The 18,338-nt window shown below is 33.4% G+C and overlaps 1 protein-coding gene across 1 annotated transcript; it reads right to left on the reverse strand.

The window, feature by feature from the left end:
- Positions 1-531: 531 nt before the first annotated feature.
- Positions 532-16,112, reverse strand: LOC126974070 (vam6/Vps39-like protein). Its single transcript, XM_050821465.1, has 13 exons — positions 15,762-16,112; positions 15,521-15,670; positions 15,029-15,156; positions 13,755-13,958; positions 12,683-12,926; positions 12,157-12,277; positions 11,506-11,632; positions 9,668-10,048; positions 8,287-8,509; positions 7,086-7,541; positions 6,086-6,315; positions 4,439-4,573; positions 532-3,256 (listed from the first exon to the last, which is right to left on the reverse strand). Exons 1-13 carry the CDS (start codon positions 15,829-15,831, stop codon positions 3,098-3,100), a joined length of 2,628 nt encoding a protein of 875 aa, XP_050677422.1. The 5' UTR covers positions 15,832-16,112; the 3' UTR covers positions 532-3,097.
- Between the last annotated feature and the right edge of the window lie 2,226 nt (positions 16,113-18,338).

An 18,338-nucleotide genomic window follows, 5' to 3' on the forward strand; every position in this document is an offset into this window, starting at 1 on the left:
AAGGATATACTTCAAAGGTATGTGAGATCCATGACAAAATAACGGAATTCTTCAATTTTTAGGAGCAAATTAACAATACTCGGCCGAATCTTTTTTGTGCTATCCGGATATTTGAGTCACCTACCGTAACGTCGTTATAGTCAAGTATTTGTCGTATTCGAATATGATGATCAATAGAACTCCTTAACGACATACAGTAAAGGTGCGATCTGTGGCAGAATTTCTAACTTTCTGTAATCAAATTGCAATGCGCTTACGTTCATTGCTGCATTGCAAAATTTAGTAGATCTACACATATTTAGACAAATTATTAGTTAGTGTACTTCAGATGTGCTTGAGACATACGCGCGACGTGAGGAGCCAGAGCGGGGTCGCGGCGGGAGGACATCGATTCCAAAAATTGTAACTAGAATTAGATAGATTAATAAGATTTTATAAAAATACGCAATTATTTATAAATACTTTTTAGTGCATATTATATCTATTTTTTTATAGTTGCAGTAGGCACTTCCTAGCAAAATAAAAGAATGGTTATAAATAAATGTTTATTTTAGCTAAATATACAAATTTACAAATACATTGCTATAATTCTCGCCATAATCCAACACACGGAGACATAAATAGGTACTTATATTATCAAGCAGTAGTGGCCCATGAGTGTGAGGGAGCACGCACCATGGGAATCACCGCTCTGAATGTACGACAAGAGCCTTCTATATAGAATAGCATAACATTTAACTTAAGCGCACAATTCCTTTAATAATATAATATACTTAGGAATGCTTTATATAATATACAATAAAATATTTAGTAGGAAAACGTTGCCTTAATACACGGGCGAATTTATATGAAATTTAAAAGTATTTCATCATTTATAAACAACCAAATAATGTACCTGTTATTTACAAACTAGGCTATGTTTTAACTTTACAGTAAGTATAGAAACACCTTTAATAACAACATTTCTATACCTACATTACGACGTGGAAGACCGACTAAAAGTCATTGACATGATGATTCCCTGGACTTCTAAATTACGAACTCTTAAATTTTAAGCTGAACGACACAAAATACGCATTAGGTCGACTTCTAAACCGTTACAAGAGGCATGATGACAAATTTTGGATATATTATCAATTACTTCGGTGCACGTCTATTAGTTTGCAGAAAACTTTATTTCACCAGTTATTAATCTGTAATGCACATTCATGTATTTTCTAGAAACAAATTTTCTACATGCAAAAACACGCGTGTCTTGGGTGCCCTTCAAATACATTCGTTATATGAAAATCCAATTTACAAACGACGCAGCGATGACAACGAGGAGTGACGCGATGTTTTAGTCAAAATGGCCGATTGCCGTATTGTATATATCTATATATAATCTCAGTATATAATGAAAACTTTACAATTTTTTTTAAATTTTTTCACCCTCTATTTTTTCTTAAAGCCATTCATTCATTCTTTGGTTCATTTATAGTGTTATTTCCATATAACAAGTTGTTTTAAATTCGCTTCGTCAGGTTGATAAATATTCGATCCGTCCCTTACTCCAATTAAAAAAAATGACCAGTTCTGCTAGTATAAAATGAGTTTTGATAACATTTGTGATGACGCAGGGAATTGTTTATCTCTGTTAGGATTGGTCCCCGCTGCGCTCCAACTAGATACTGCACTACCTAAGAACAATAGCTTTTATATTACGACAACTTTGTTTTGAAGTGTGTATCTGCTATTTGTAAAGATGCTTGTGTGCGTGGCATATTAACACTTAGTTGGCATATTTCAAACTTTATAACTTACTAGCTGACCCGGAAAACGTTGTTTTGCAATATATAATTCACGCGATAGTTTTATAAATGATAAATAGCCTATGTGTTATTCTGGTGTGTAAGCTATATTATTAAATAATTAATAATTAGTAGTTTCATCAAAATCCAATCAGTAGTTTTTGCGTTAAAGAAGTTCAAACATACATCCAGACATACAAACATTCACATTTATAATATTAATAGGATAAACGCTACGTGTTATTTTACATTTAAATTAATAAAATACTTACTGATGATATGTGATCCCAGCGTCTTTCAGAGATGTAATACGCACCCGGCATTTTAGTTTCAATTAAATATTAGCAAAGTTTAACAGAACACGTGGCACGTCATCGTCACACATTGATCGAGACTGGCTCGAGTATGCCCACTTGGGCGTAGTATTAGTTGCTGCACTTTGCGACTACGCCTGCGGTATCTAGTTGGAGCGCAACGGAGACCAACTCTTAATCTAAAGTTTTTACTAAGTGGTCGTTGAGGTGGACTTAAGTGTGAGGTAATGCTCTTAAGTCAACTCTACTCAACTCACACATTAATCTATTAAAATATGTAATACACACACCTGATTCCTGCTTTATGATATGAATTGTATTTAAATCGGAAAATCGTGATTACCGATGTTAGGAAATCCCTCCGTTGGATAGATTTTTATTGCGGCTACGATTTTTACAGTCTAAAATGGCACAATAAAAATTTGTATTTTGTTAAATGGTAATTACGCTTCACTTGACATCAAATGACTGATCTCACTTGAGCCTCGAGTACGTACATTTGATTTAATTAATTAATTTTATTGCAACTAAATTTTATTCAAAAAAAGAAGCCCGTTGAGAATCATGCGCCCATTGTTATCAGATGTGAGTCAAACATATTCCAATGGCTGGTACTTTATGACTTTCAGTAAATGATTTGAAATTTTTTTCTGACAGTAAGGGACGAGACGAGCAGGACGTTCCGCTGATGGTAATTGATACGCCCTGTCCATTACAATATAGTGCGCTCAGGATTCTTGAACAACCCGAGTGCGGCACTATAATTTCGCTGGTCACCTTGAAACATAAGATGTCAAGTCTCATTTGTCCAGTAATTTCACTAGATACGGCGCCCTTTAGACCGAAACACAGAAATGCTCACGGCAAAAATTGGCGCCGTTGCGGTACCCATAATCTAGCCGGCATCCAGTGCAAAGGAGCCTCCCACTGGTAAAATTTTAAATTGAGTTTAAATTGATGAAAACATTTGATCAAATAAAATTTGTGTGGTTTTCAATACTTGTCCATCCGACACGAGTAGTGCACTATGTCACCGTTGGGATATCGGACGAAGGCGCTCTGGTTGCCGAACCGTTTCTTACAAACTGGACATATGTTGTAGTCGTTTATTATAATACTTTGAGACTCGTGGAATCGCTTCATCTCTTGAACCTGAAATTATAACAAAGACCAATTATAATACAAATATACTGTCTTATTTATAAGAGCAATGTAAAGTTACTTCAAGTTTAAAATTACTGCTTCCTGTTATGTAATTCTGTAGTGACGAAGGTAAGATAAAGACAAACAGTTTTAAATTTGGAAAAACTTTACTTCGCGTCTATTAATAGCATAGATGGAGACTAAGAAGTTCGTGAAGACTATATTTCATTACTCCCGGCATGAATTTGGCAAAGTACGTCGAAATATTTACGTGTAAAGATTGAAAGCAAAGTATACGCGTGTAATCAGCGCGTAAAATGGGGATCAGAGTTTGAATGCAACATTGAAGATCAAACAATTGTATGTTAAGTAAATAAAGCTAGTATTCATTATAAAAATGAAAGCTACATTTAAATATTTGAAATAGGACGTCAATGCTCACAACGAATAAGTAATAGAATCGCGACAAATGTTTATTTTCAACAAATCCTCTCCGCTTTTGTTTTTATAATCTATACCGTCATTGTTCGCATAGAAAAGAGCACCAAGATGACTGGCTTTTAAAATATCCACCTCCGCTAGTTTAAACTTTCTATAAACTTAATAATGATATAACATACATTTGATATTTTCATAATTATTTGGCATAAGCGCGTATAAGGAAGGTGTCCTTAAAGGCCGGCAACGCTCTTGTTATTCCTCTGGTGTTGCAAGAGAATGTGGGCGGCGGTGATCACATCAGGTGGCCCGTACGCTCTTTAGTCCTCCTTTTCCATAAAAAAATTTATATCGCAGGTCATATTTTCTGGCGCTGGACGGGACTTTGGCGAAATTGAATGACTCTATCCTATTTTTTGGTAGCATTATTGATTGTAGATTTAATTTGGGGATTTTTAAGATCCCACGTGTTGGAATTTTTGCACTGTAATTAATTAATTAATATAATTCTTTTTGCCAAATATATGCAATTGCCTCAGCCCCGTAGATTTATTAATATAGGTTGAATTACAGCAATTATTGAACGCTATTCTAATGAAAGAAGTCCATGAAGTTGGTCTATACGGGTGAAAGAATTATTTAAATTGGTAATTAAGTATTTTTATTACCTGATAAATAGGTATAGGTACTCAGACATATTATAGAAATAAGACAAGTGTTTCAGACCCAACACGAATCACAAACCCCTGTTACCTGTGTATGTTCGGCGTACAGCAGTCCCTTGAGTAGTTGTGTACGTCGTTTGGTAGTAAGCTGGGTTTCCAGAGCACATTCCAAGAAACTCTTCAGCCTACTGAGCGGCACTGAATCTGGTAACACTGACAGAGCCTGCAATATTAAATTTATTACGATATAACAATACATTTGTTTGAAATGTGCTAGGCATAGCCAAGCGGTATTATATTTACCCTCGGGTATACATGCGTGAGTGGATGAATACAATATATCTCCTTCTCATTTCTTTTAATAAACATATCTACTACCATAACGGTTTTCTTAATGTGTAAGAGAGACCTCACCGATTAAAAATATCCACTTCTACAACGCATAGTAAAAAGTTATGTTCAATAAATGCTTCTGATTATGTTATACTGCAATGAAATACGATAATACTCAATAATGGCTTCGACTTCTGTCTTAAAACTAGTATCAAATACGAAATACCATTGTATCATGAGACCTATTAGTAATCTAATATAGTTTAGATATTTATACAAATAGTAGGCATATTAAGTGTAAGCGTTAAGTGAAAAGTAGGGAAATAAAAAGGTTGTGGCTTCTATTTCAAAGAAAACAGAATCTTACAATACAGGGATTATAAATATGCTTTTATATTACTAGTAGATAATTAGTGAAAGTATTTAGAAAAGTGATAAAAATAGCCAACCGACGTGGACACTTTAAACGGCTATCATTTGAACAAAGACGTCATAGTTCATGACATCTCACAATCAAGCGGAGAGGATTGGTTCAAACTGATTTTTGTCAAAATTATTTAATTTTTATTTATTTATTTTTTATGCGGGAAACAAACAGTACAACTTAATACACTTAAAAAATAAAATTTAAAATATAAATCACTAACCAATAAAAGTTTCCACAATTAAATTATTTTATCTCAACTATTTTTTGACCAATGGCATTTCTTTCCAAATATTTGAATTTAGAATTTTTTGTAGTTTCTTAAGAGTTTATTTACCTACCATACCATATCAAAAATATTGATGTATAGGTATGTATAGATATAAATGGCATTATATACCAATAAACATATTGTCAAACAGACAGTGAACCGAAAGCGTGGTGAAGCGTTTTCATTTTGTTATGTATAGTATCGTTAGAATCTAGTCACATAGTAAAGCGAAAGCAAAACGAATACGTGGCGAACCGAAATTCGTGTCACGCCAGGACAAACGCGATATAAGCGAGATAGTTGTATTAGCTGGCTTTGTATGACCGACGTCAAACAGAGAGCGAATGAGAGACGCGAACCAACAGCGAGACGCGAACCAAGAGCGAAACGTGACGATTGTGTTTATTTACAAAACTATGGCACGAGTGGCGCGGGCGGCCTGCAACGCTTCGCTTTCGGTTCGCTGTCTGTTGGACAATAGCTTTATTGGCAGATAATAAAGATTTTGGTAGTTTGACGTCTCTGCTTAGGATCGAGAAGCAATGTAGTCATCACCTTGAGACTAACGCTGTAATTGCATTAAAGATTTCTATGGCTTGAGCTGCTTTTAATATATGCTATGGTGTGGTATGATGATGATTTAAGAGTGTTAGTTACAAAACACTCTAAAATCGATTCTAAAACAGTTGTAGAATATTGAATGATACCTTAATGGGCGATATTTTATCACCATGTTTCTCCAGTATAGCAAGAGCCGTCTCCATATCTGGTATAGAGGCTCTCGGGTGCCTGGGGACATTGGCCAGCGGGCCGGTCAGAGGTGTGGCTTGCTCCGGGTTCATAAGTATCTTCATCAATATAACGTAAACACCTGAGCTTTTGTCATTCGATTTCTCCCACACATTGTCACAGTACCGAATCGCTCTTTCGACATCTCCTGAAAAATACATAAAATTTTTATTTTATTAAATAAATTAAAAAGTAATTTAAAGATTTTTTTATAATCACACTATTGTTTTTAGTATAAATATGAAGAAATCATCTACTTGAAAGAGTTGGAAAGCACCAAGTTTTAATAAGAAACTTGATGTCTCGAAGATAGATAGATCACCTACCGCCTTCTAGAAAGACATATACTATGGGTGAAGACACATTAAATTTTTTAGGGCTGTAGTGCTGTGGGATACATAGACATAGACAATTTAGCACTCCGACTTCTAGCACTCTCAGCTCACTCTATTTCTCTCGTTTCCTTGTCTTTCTATGTTGGAAATACTCAGCCCATTCTCTGCCTATAGTCTGAAATAGCCCTTTGCCCTCTTCTGTATGTATATGTTAATTATGTGGCCACAAATATTTTTAGTTAAATAAAAATTTGCACCACAATAATTAATGATCAGTCCATCAATGATGAAACGCCGACATGAAGTTGCTTAAGAAATCTCTAGAACTAGCAGTGACTAAATTTCCCCTGAGAACAGTGCGTAATTCAAAGATTCGTGACCATACCATTAAAGGTCTACTTTAAAGGAAAAAGTAGTCTTTTCAAATAGAGTTCTTTTTTATTTATTTATTGCTAAGGCTTCAATAAATAAATACATAGACCAATAAGTTTTATTAAGATGACATTACGTTATAAAAATAAATGCGTTCTTATTGATAACAGAACCTATGGCCCGACGAGGTAGGTATATTAAAACTACTCACCTAAAATGTGTACATAAATAGCTAAGGCCTGCTCATGTCTGTCCAGTTTTCCCAAAATGATAGCCCTCTCTTCGAATAGGGTATCATTAGGGAAATGCAGAATAATTCTCTCTGGCGTGTAATGCGAAGACCTTTCCAGAAACGAAACTAATTTCGACTTTATATGCTGTAGTTCCTCCTCTGTAATGTTGGCTTTTTTATCCGTGATTTTCTCTCGGTACATTGTGACAAGGGCGTCGTGAAACAACGAATTAGTATCGTTCCAAGTGTGAATGACGTGTTCCAAATACGGAATAACCAATGGTTCGTGTTCCCGCAGCAAAAAGTCTAGAACCTTCGCACGGGGAAGATTCTCGACTTTGGCTATATCTTCGGTAAATATCTTGAGCCCTTCTTCGGGGTGCTCTTCCAAAATCCAGTCGGAGAATTTGAATATCAGATTTATATGTTCAGCACCTGATGATATAAAAGTTTAAAAATAATCTTATTTCTACAGTTACATTTACAAAAAGGCAAGACAAAACAAACAAAAGACCTTAGCAATAAATCAGTTATTCTAGCCATTTTACATTATCATTTACGAGATTAAAATTTTGACACACATAAAAATTAACAGATATTTTCCAAAAGTTTCACCAATAAAAAGTATTTAGAAGTCTGTTAATATTTAAATTTTTTTAGAACTAGTAATTTTTCTTGGACTCTGTCACATGCCATGAAACTATTTACAGCAGTATTCCTTATTAGGGATCTCTTTCAGGTTGTTTTGAACACAGCCTATCCTGTAGTATTTCTCATTGATATAATTTGTTTTTAATGTGTTACTAACCCTAGAATAAGATTTTTATTAACATTATATTGGCCACATACAGCCTGAAATAAATTATATTATTATTATTATTATTTCTTCAAAAATCTTTCTCAAAACTCATTAAACTTATATATTAAATGTGCAGTTACTTCGATCTTTATTAGAAATATTAACTAATTTATACAGACAACATTTCTTCAAGGTCAATTCTCAACACTTTTAGTGTAGTCATCATAAAGTTAGCAACTTCCTCGCCTGTTAAATAATTAACTATGCACACCGTCATATCAATGACCGAAATAATCTGCTCCGCGACGAGAATACTCTGGTACGTATAAATTAGATAATATTTTTCCAAATAAATAATTAATTATTTTAATTGTGTGTTACCCAGATTCTGCAAATAGTTCTTAGTTCTATGGTATCCCTTCAAGCTAGAGTCGGCTTGTTTGGCTTGCTCTTTAAGTAGCTGGAGTGCTTTAGTATGTTGTCCCTTTGTTTGGTAGAGTATTATCAGCTCGCTATGCTTCCCGTGCTGTAGCAATGTCTTCTCTGCTTCTTCAAGGCGACAGTTGTTTAGCCGAAGTAGTGGGGCTACATAGGCGTCGTTTGTCTGAAAGGGTTATTTACGCCAGATCTAAAAACCTCTTCGAAAACATATTTTGAGGTTATTTTTTTTTTCATTTCATACATATACTATGGGTAGATAGACAAAGAAGACACCATTCGTGTTATTTTAATTATATTTTTTACTGATTGTCTGTTTATTTCCATTTACAGAGGTAAATTGTTGCGAATTATTGCTTTCCTTAAACTAAACAATGTTTGTTAATTGTATATCAAAACAAAGTACACCTTATGTGGGAATTTAAAGCACAAATTGTACTTTGAATTTAAATACATTCAGACTATACTAGGACAGTTTACTGTTAACTTACGAGATCGGTCTATTTGGTCTTTCTGCGAAGTAAAAGGGGACAGATTCAAGGGCATGCAGTGAGCCATTTGAGCTGAATACTGACTGTCTTTACTATTGCTTATTTTTACCTTAGTACTTGGTGAGGTTTAAATTAATTCAGAAGCTAGGTCAGGTTCAAGAGGGAAACATAAATTCTTGCCTTTTTGCTTTGTCGCAGATAACTTATATCGTAGAGATTATTTTCATCAGCAGCTGATAATTGTCCAATGAAACACTGTTTAATTAAACCCCGCTTCATAGTGCCACGACTAGCTAAATTACGAACTGTCAAGAGTTTTTCCTTGAATGTATATGTTACAAAATATTTATTATATTAATAAAAGCCCCAAATACGCAATTTACGGATAAAAAATAGAGGATCTATATCCTCTATTACATATATCATATTATCTACACTAGGTTTGTGATTTTTTTATTTTATCCTATTATAAAATAAAAAAATCACAAACCTAGTGTCAATAGTTCTTCAGTAAAACTCAATGTTCTTTCACTGTAAATTTAATATTTGGGGTATAATAATACAATTTTTCGCTATTAAAACTCCTATGCTACACTAGTATTCAATGCAACTAAATTCTTGTTTTACTTAAAGAATAACCTGATTGGTCGAGTAAATAGAATGCGGAAATTTAAAAACCTGAAGATTTTATTGTGATTGTTTCATTGTGGCCTGTGTTTCATAGATCCCCACTTGTCCCTACTTATATTAGTAACCGTGGCTATATTAATGACAGATAAAGAGTAGAGGAGTAGAAAAAATTATTGAAAGTCGATTTAAGTGAGAAGCGTTACCTGTAAATAACATTTAAGTAGAGTAGTATCAATCAGCTCCAGCTGCTGCACCACATTCCTCTGATTCGAAGCATCTTCCTTGACTTCCCGAGACTCCAGAGCCTTGCCGATCGCCAACCGCGTATCAACCAGGTACTGAATCAACGCACTTATAGCGTTCTCAAGGTCTTTTCCCTTCAATTTCTTATCGTCACTTTCGGTTCCAGGTTTACAGTCTAGTTCAGGGAACAGTTTGATAACGTCAACAGGATCTGTGTTCAGTTTAATGAATTCCTTCATAGACTGTGCATACTGCTTGTTATCAAATAGCTCCATAGCGTTAAGCATTTGAATGGAATGTATTGTTTGTTTCTTCTCTTCTGGCGAGCATTCTGATAATTTCTGTAATACAGACCATTGGATAAAATAATTAAATTTACACGAATATTTTAGTATATATTTGAAAGAAGCACTGTCTATATTATGTATAAGTATGAAAGTTTAGAAAAAAAATAATGGAAATCTATCTGTGAATTTGCTAGAAACTGTCATAACCATAATGTTAACACCAGGGAGAGACATAAACTTATAATGCCTACCACTCGGCTAAGTCGAGTTAGTAAGTATTTTGTGGGGCGATGTATATACTTTTACAACAACATCCCAGATAATGTTCAAAACAAATGTTTTAAGTTATTCAATAGAATTGTTAAAAAATGTTTGTGTGGTAAAGGTTACTATAAAATATTAAATGACTTTCTTAATGATACCTACCACAGATTAGGAATGGAGCGACGGCTCTCAGTCTATTAAATAATAAGTTTAATTGTACGATATTACATTGTGACCATATTTTAAAAGCCCGCTGAGTTTGATGCGCCCAGTTTCGGAATGGGTGATAGTTTTTGACTTTCAATAAGTGATGTCACATCCTATTTTGAACAAAAATATTTGAATTTGAGTTTGTGGATTTCGTCTTGGTGGTACATGACAACATAATGGACGTTTCAAGTGTTGAATAAACTTCATTATTAAAAATTCTTTGATTTTAACTTAACTTTATAATATTTATAGTATGTATTAAATGTCGTAAGTGACCGTAAGTAACAGTCTTGGCACACGAAACGGTACCTACAATCTTTTTTTTTCGGAATCGCAACATTTGTAATACGCAAGTGCTGTATTTGTTTGTACAGTGTTGAAACAGGGAAGAATGTGATGTCACCAAGCAGTGGTCAGCTTGCAAACGGTACTTTTGATTAGCTATTTATGGAGGGTATGCCTGGAATCTGATCCTGACGTCACTTATATGGCGGTCTATCCACATATCATCGCGCGGGGGTTTTTAAGATTCTCTTATGATAACATTCATGAAATCCCTAAATTGTGATCGGCACCGCGGTTATACTCATCACTAGAGACCGGATTATATGCTTTTGCATATTTAGTACCTTTTCAGCGGTAATTGCATATTTTAGAGAAAAAAATCCATTTTTACGCTCGATCTCGCTCATCGTTCGATGCTTTTCATAGTAAGCCCAAACTTTGCACTCAAATTTAAATTCTGCCCAGTAACCTCAGTGGACGTTGAACGCTCCTTTTCCGCTTTCAAATATTTACCAAGCGATAGTAGACACAATTTGTCTACAGAACAAATACGATTGTCAGTACAAGCCTTTATAAAAATAAAAATATTTAAAAAAATTACTTTTTATTTTTTCCTGTTCAATTGTATGCATATTTTGGCCCTTTTTATGGATTTTTGTGCATATTTTAGCTAATTTACTTGCATTTTTGCATGCATACTTCGGGAATTTTTTGTAGCATATAATCCGGTCTCTACTCATCACCATACATACCATTAAGTCGATGGCAATCTGGAACTGTTTGTCTTTCAGCAACTGTTGCCTCTGCTTAGTGATGTCGACGGATGTCAGACACCACACTTGTCCAACAGACGAGACAAAGATCAGTCCCCGCTTACATCTGGCTCGTAACAATATATATTTGTAAGTGATACACTTGTATTTTCTGTGATTAACGCGACTGTTACTACACCCATAAATAAACACTTAAATGGATTAACACGCGTGTTATTATTAGTTATTCACGATTAAAACAATAAATTTGTTGTATCATATACACATTTATTTTTCAGTATCGCAGTGTTAATATAAAATCTAAAAAGAAAATTTTGCAACACAGGAAAGCGGAAGAAACGAACTCTAACAAAAGCATATTGACTTACGATCTTATTATGAATAAGGTACATAGTGAAACTTATAGGGTTTAACTTGTTATAGTTAAAAAAATACCGCGTACACCATACTGAACGGCCGGCAAGGGTCTTATCGCTCCTTTGATGTTCTTCCATAAAAGTGGGAAATGTTCGCAAAGATTACACCACAGTCCTTTAAACGGTGGATCGATGTAGGAAGCTAACATAACAACAGGTTGGTCGCATTGTTACGTCACCATTCCATAAATTGCGGAACGCTAATCAAACTTACCTATACATCAGTCTTGCCTTGTTCAATTCAGGTAAAGTTTGAATAAACATCGGTGGCTCCACAGTCTGCACGACAACATTATCTTGTGACAGTAGCCCCAGGACGAAAGGTTCGTCCCATACTGAAATTATAAAAGTTTATCAGAGTTAGGATATGGAACAGGCGTTCACAATAATCGTAATGACGAGAAATCCGATATATATTTGCAATTAATAAACAGATTTCGACCAGAAAACAAACCACAATTCACAATTTAATACTATCACCATTTAATACTATCTTTGTGACTAACTTAAGCTCAGCATAATTTCAGCTGTTAAATGAATATAAAAATAAAAGATTATGCAAAGCTTACACACAGCTATGTTTTACGTGAGTAAAGTCTGAGCAAAATATTAGTGCACTCTATAGATCTCAGTCTAAGACTTAAGTATCAAAATGTCACTTATTCTATTGTGTTGGGTACTTTTATGTAATGTATATTAATTCATTTTGAGTGATAAAGTTTGTAGCAAGTAGCACATACCAACAGCAATGGGTGCATCAGTCCATTTGATTGTTTTTTTAATAACAATTCCTTGTGCCTCTTGCCCAGTTTGTTCCTCCTGTCTAGCCTGTGCCTCTTGCCTGACCTGTGCAACTTCTTCAACAAGTACCGAGGTGTTGTCACGACCCAAAAGGAATGACGAGTCAGAATACTTAGCTATTGTGGGCTCAAGAGATTTTGAACTACTTGTAGGAAACAGTTCCTTGGAAACATGTGAAGACAGCTACAATATAAGAACAACTGTATAACTATTAGACAGTTTATGCAATGGCAGTGATGCTGAGATTACATATGTAAATCTCAGCTGAGTATTAGCTTAGCATATTTCTTAAGTTTTCATGTCAAATCCCTTTGAGAAGTCAACAAAGCATATGTTAGTTGGCTTTATGAACTCTTTGACAAAAAATCATAATAAAGTTCAAACTTAAAAATTAAATAAATTCCTAGCTAGACTAGTTTGTTTTTATATTCCAAATAGGTGTATTGAACCCCCTACTTTGTGTGTTGCTTGCAATTTTCACCCCTTGTTCAACAATATACTATTTATGGTAGCCATCAACATCAAACTCATTTTAAGAGAGTCCACTTCTAATGATGTAATTAAAATGTCAAGTTAGGCTTCATAATTCTATGAAATTAATTTCTAATAGCAGGTGCAAACATTTGTATGATGAATATGAACATTTGTTTCTAAGTCATGAATGTTTATATTGAATTTTTTATTATATGGCAACCATTGTACAAGCGTAGATAATTTATATATCTAGATAGAGCCTCTTGCTGCTAAATTATCAATGAAAACAGTCCAGGTTTATTACATTAGTGTGTGTGACAAGCTGCAAGATATGTCAAACACTCTCGATTTGTATTGTCAATTTGTGTATGTGTGCATTACTCAAAATAAGTGTTAACTGTGAACCTCAATTTTATTCCACATTGTCAAAGCTGTCACAGTCTATCTAGACATATAAATGATCTTAGAGTACAAGCTATGTCTAATATGATAAGTTGTTTAAAATAGCTTGTGAACAGTACTGGCCATCATACTTACATCAAAATATGTATATTCTCCTTTGAAGCCAACACATAAATACTGCTGACCCCAAGACATAACTTTTGGTACATCAGGTACAGTGAACTCAAATAAATGTTTCTTAAATTCTCCCTTCTTGCCACAATACAGTTGTAATTTTCTTCTAACTGCCACACACAATTGAAGAACAGAATTTGATTCACCTGTCATTAATGTTGCCGACTGTAACATGTGTTAAAATATAATTTGCTTATTGAATCATAAAATATAATTAACTAGCTGACTCGGCAAACGTTGTTTTGCCATATAAAGTATAATTCACGTGATAGTTTTATAAGTAATAAAATAATGCCTATATTATAGCCTGTACATCATTTTGTTCTATTGTCAATAGTTTTTGCAGCGCACACAAAAATAGGTTTTCGATTTTACACCTTGTGTTACAAAATAGCAATTTTATTACGGATCCCTAATTTTGAAAAAAAGAACATAGCTTATAGCCTTTCTCGATAAATGGACTACCCAACACTGAAAGAATCATTTAAATCGGACCAGTAGTACCAGAGATTAGTGCATTCAAACAAACAAACACTGCAGCTTTATAATATTAGTATAGATTACTACCTACAATACAAAACATTTACACTCTAAAAATGCAGTGTTCATTGACTACATGAAAATCATTGCTTGTAGAATTCAACATCTTTCTCTCATATTGTATTACCGTTACAACTATAGATATGACATTATTTTTCACAATAAGACATAAGATTTTATTGCAAAATTCTACCCACATCATGTTGGTGCCTGGTATTCCATAACCACACTTTCAAACCACGCTTCTCAAAAAACTTTTTGCCTCACACAACCATTTTAAAGGATCAATTGCCGGTAATGGTACTCCAAAATGGATACATATAAAAATATTTGTGCAAACAACTGGACAAACTATTATTGCAAAATTTTTTTACATAAACATTCAAACAAGAAATGGTAGTAGGTTTTTATATCACATTTTTGTGTGTTAACAAATAAGAATATCACTCATTTAAATTCAATACTTTAAAAGGATTAAGAGGAAGGGCTGACACATAATATAAATTAGGTTTGTTTTGTCACAGGCAACGTAACCTGACCATATGTGAACTGGAGACTTGGCTAACTGATGAGATAAATAAAATAATGTTCATTTTGAAAAATATTTAATATTAGCTTTCACAGATATTTATATTTTTTTTACCCCTTTCAGAAGTATTTTATTTAATTATTTATTGTACTAATTGATTACATACCTTATTATCTAAAGCGAACAGTGATGCACCTTTGGTATCAGAAAATGTGTTTACCAAAGGAAAGTTCACCCCATTAATATCATAAGACGAGAGCATATTATCGGTGAGGCAAAGTAGTAAATTATCTTCTGAAAAACACAGGCCATACACATTTAATTAACACTCATTCATGACTCTATGAACATTTAATACAAGTACAATCAAATCAAAGCTTGTTAAGTGGTTGGCTTTACTAGAGAATTAGAGATTTCTTAACAGAGTAGGATAAAGTGTTAGTCTAGAATAGACCAACTTTGTATAATGTTTATGGTGGGATTAACTTCATCACTTCACATTAATATAAATATGTAATCAACATCATAGAAAATTTTATATGAAGTATTTGTAAATTCAAATTCGAATTTAATATAATTTTTTAATCAATTTATAACATTTTTTAATTATTTAATTTTACAATGATTCTCATTTCACACACACATCAATTACACTAACCTGGTATGACCTCTATCTGTTGAATCGGTTTTTTACTAAAATTTTTGCAATACCTTAACATTTTTAGCTCATATTTCTTGGTATCATTATTGAGAGACAATGAGTACATTAAGAGATGCCCTTGCCGAGTTCCCAAGAGTAAATTTCCATCTAGAATAAAGATGTTGAGAAAGAAGATAAGGCAACAAAGTTACTTACATTTAAAAATTTTAATATTGAAAAGTTATTGATAATAACTTACCATATGCTGCAATGGTCTCAATTTGAACAGAAGCATTTAACAAATGTGTTACCTCATATGCCTCGTGCATTTTGACTATTCATTCAATAAACTTGTTGGTTTTCAGAACCCTAACAGCTTGATTGAAAAACAGGTAATTGTTCTTAATTTTCAGATACTATAATTATCGTATACTGTAGTATATGTTAGTTTAAATCATTATAATTATATGTTGCACAAAATATCGGATAAAATCGTTATGACACAAGAGCAGAATTTGTAAACTAAATCATGTTATCAGAATTTTATATTGTTGTTATTTCACTAATTAGGTACATTTATTGATCAACACCAAATTACAAGTTCAAAATAAATAATATAGTTTTTTTTTGGGAGTTTATGGCCAAAGAGTATTTAAGCACTACGTTCAAGAGACGGTAGTGCCATACAAAATAAAAAGAATTAAGAAATGACACTCGTATTGTATTGTACTAAATGTTGATCCCAACATAATCAACTAATGACGTAATATCAGAGCTGCCAATATCTATATATATAGGGTTGGAATCAATCCATATTTTTTATCGATAATTATATGTATACATATATATATATTTTTTTGCACATCATAACTACAATATAATAAAATAAAAAGGATTTTAAAGGTTATTAAACTTACAAACTATTTAAAACTTAAAACTTAAAAAAAAAATGCACAAATAAACTGAAAATAGTATTTTACAGGCTATATCGCCACATGAGTAAAAAAAGGTAGAGAGACTAAGCTTCATACAACCACGCGAAACGGCTACACTTCTACAATGATCCTGGACCATGTGTGAGTGTCCGCTGGCTGCTTATTTTTGTTGCGTACGCGGCGAAACTGGATATAACTGGCTGACGATCGCACAGACAGTTGACAAGAGTTAGCGCGACACATGTATGGTTTTATTTAATTGCAAGTTTGAGTATTTTAACAAAAGTGATATAATTAAAATGGTTGATTACTGTACTGTATGCATAAATAATACGAGAAACAATAAAAATGTATCATAATATTATGTTGACTATCCCATGGTCTATAATAGGAAAGTAAATATTTCATGATATATATGTTAAGGATTATAAAGGATTTTATGTATGAGAAGAGATTACATCACGGTATGTTTTCAACATTTTATTATATCAAATTCTGAAAGAATCGTTTATAACACTTCCCGATATCTGAATGAGCTAAAGTTTTGTACGCCTACATAACATTGATGAAAATGCAATTATATGATATTATACATAATCTGACGCTGCAGCCAGGCTAATCTCTTCAATGGAAAACTCTTCAACGGTTAGTGGCACGGTCACGAAATTTTGTATGTAAGTTTAGTTTTCGTATATAATCACGTTTTTATTACGAACCGTAGATGATGATTGTAGGTAGGTAAATATATCTTTATTTGGAATAAATACGACAAATACATGTAAACATTTACAAAATATAATAATAAATAATATGAACAAAATATGAAAAACTTATCTAAATAATTACAAATATAATATACATGCACAATTAATTTAATTAAAACTAAAATACATCAAGAACCAAAGAAAAACTAAAGTTAGACTTATTCTAGATCATCATGATGGTGGTCAGCTGGTGTTTGCAATATTTTGCCCCAAAAAGGTTTGCTACTCAGCATATAAGTTGGGTATAACCCAACAGTGATTTTCAGTAGCTACCTTCAAGAAGGTGGTTGTTACCTTGCGAGTGGGAGGCTCCTTTGCACAGGATGATTGCACAGGCATACAATGATTATTGTAAAGTATTCCGAATGTCAGGCAGCCTTGTAAATAAACGGGCGAAACGCTGCACCTTCAAATAAACTAGACATTAAAAGGGGACGCTAGCAGCGTTATTCCATACAAACGTATTCCCCTTTTTTCTCCCTGAATAATGCTTCTAGAGAGGAGATTTATTTGTCAAAAAATCTAGATGCTAGAGCTATGTCGGTACGTTTTGTTTTTTTCAATCAACTAATGACATAAGAAAATGTGACTCTTCAAACATCGTAGAAAATGCCATTTTTATACCGCCCTGTTCAGACGAATACGTAACAATTTTGAAAAGTTTGTAAGAAAAAAGGAAAACGTACCGACACAGACTCATTATTCCCGAAAATATTGTACCAAAAACTTTTTTTGTAGGTTCAATATTCTAAGGAAAACAGGGGAATACGAAACCTCTATTTAGTCAAAATTTTATAGGTAAAATCAGTCTGAGCTGCATTTGTCAGTTGATTTAGTAGAATTTATTTATTGATAATTTTCGTGAATGTGTGATGTATAGTATGTGTGTGACTGATGATTGATTATATTAATTTATATAGAATAAATCAATGCAAGCTACCTACGGATAGACAAGCATGTATAAATAAAAATAAACACGCAACTACAAGTATAAGGGCGGGTTTCCACTGACACGGAGCTGGGCGAAACTGAACTTGAAATAGATCAATCACAGCTGCTTCCATGAACGACATGGAGTAGAGTTTTTGAGTAGGTAGAATGTATATACTGTAGACATACTAAAATAATATACATATG

Source organism: Leptidea sinapis, chromosome 31 (assembly GCF_905404315.1).
Source record: "Leptidea sinapis chromosome 31, ilLepSina1.1, whole genome shotgun sequence".
NCBI classification, from domain to species: Eukaryota; Metazoa; Arthropoda; class Insecta; order Lepidoptera; family Pieridae; genus Leptidea; species Leptidea sinapis.

Bases quoted from the DNA above. Each gene is read 5' to 3' on its own strand.
- LOC126974070 (XM_050821465.1), bottom strand. From the start codon at position 15,831: ATGCACGAGGCATATGAGGTAACACATTTGTTAAATGCTTCTGTTCAA. The intron at 15,671-15,761 runs GTAAGTTATTAT...TCTTTATTCTAG, and splicing joins TGAGACCATTGCAGCATATG to ATGGAAATTTACTCTTGGGA. The intron at 13,959-15,028 runs GTATGTAATCAA...CACATGTTACAG, and splicing joins TGTTCGCTTTAGATAATAAG to TCGGCAACATTAATGACAGG.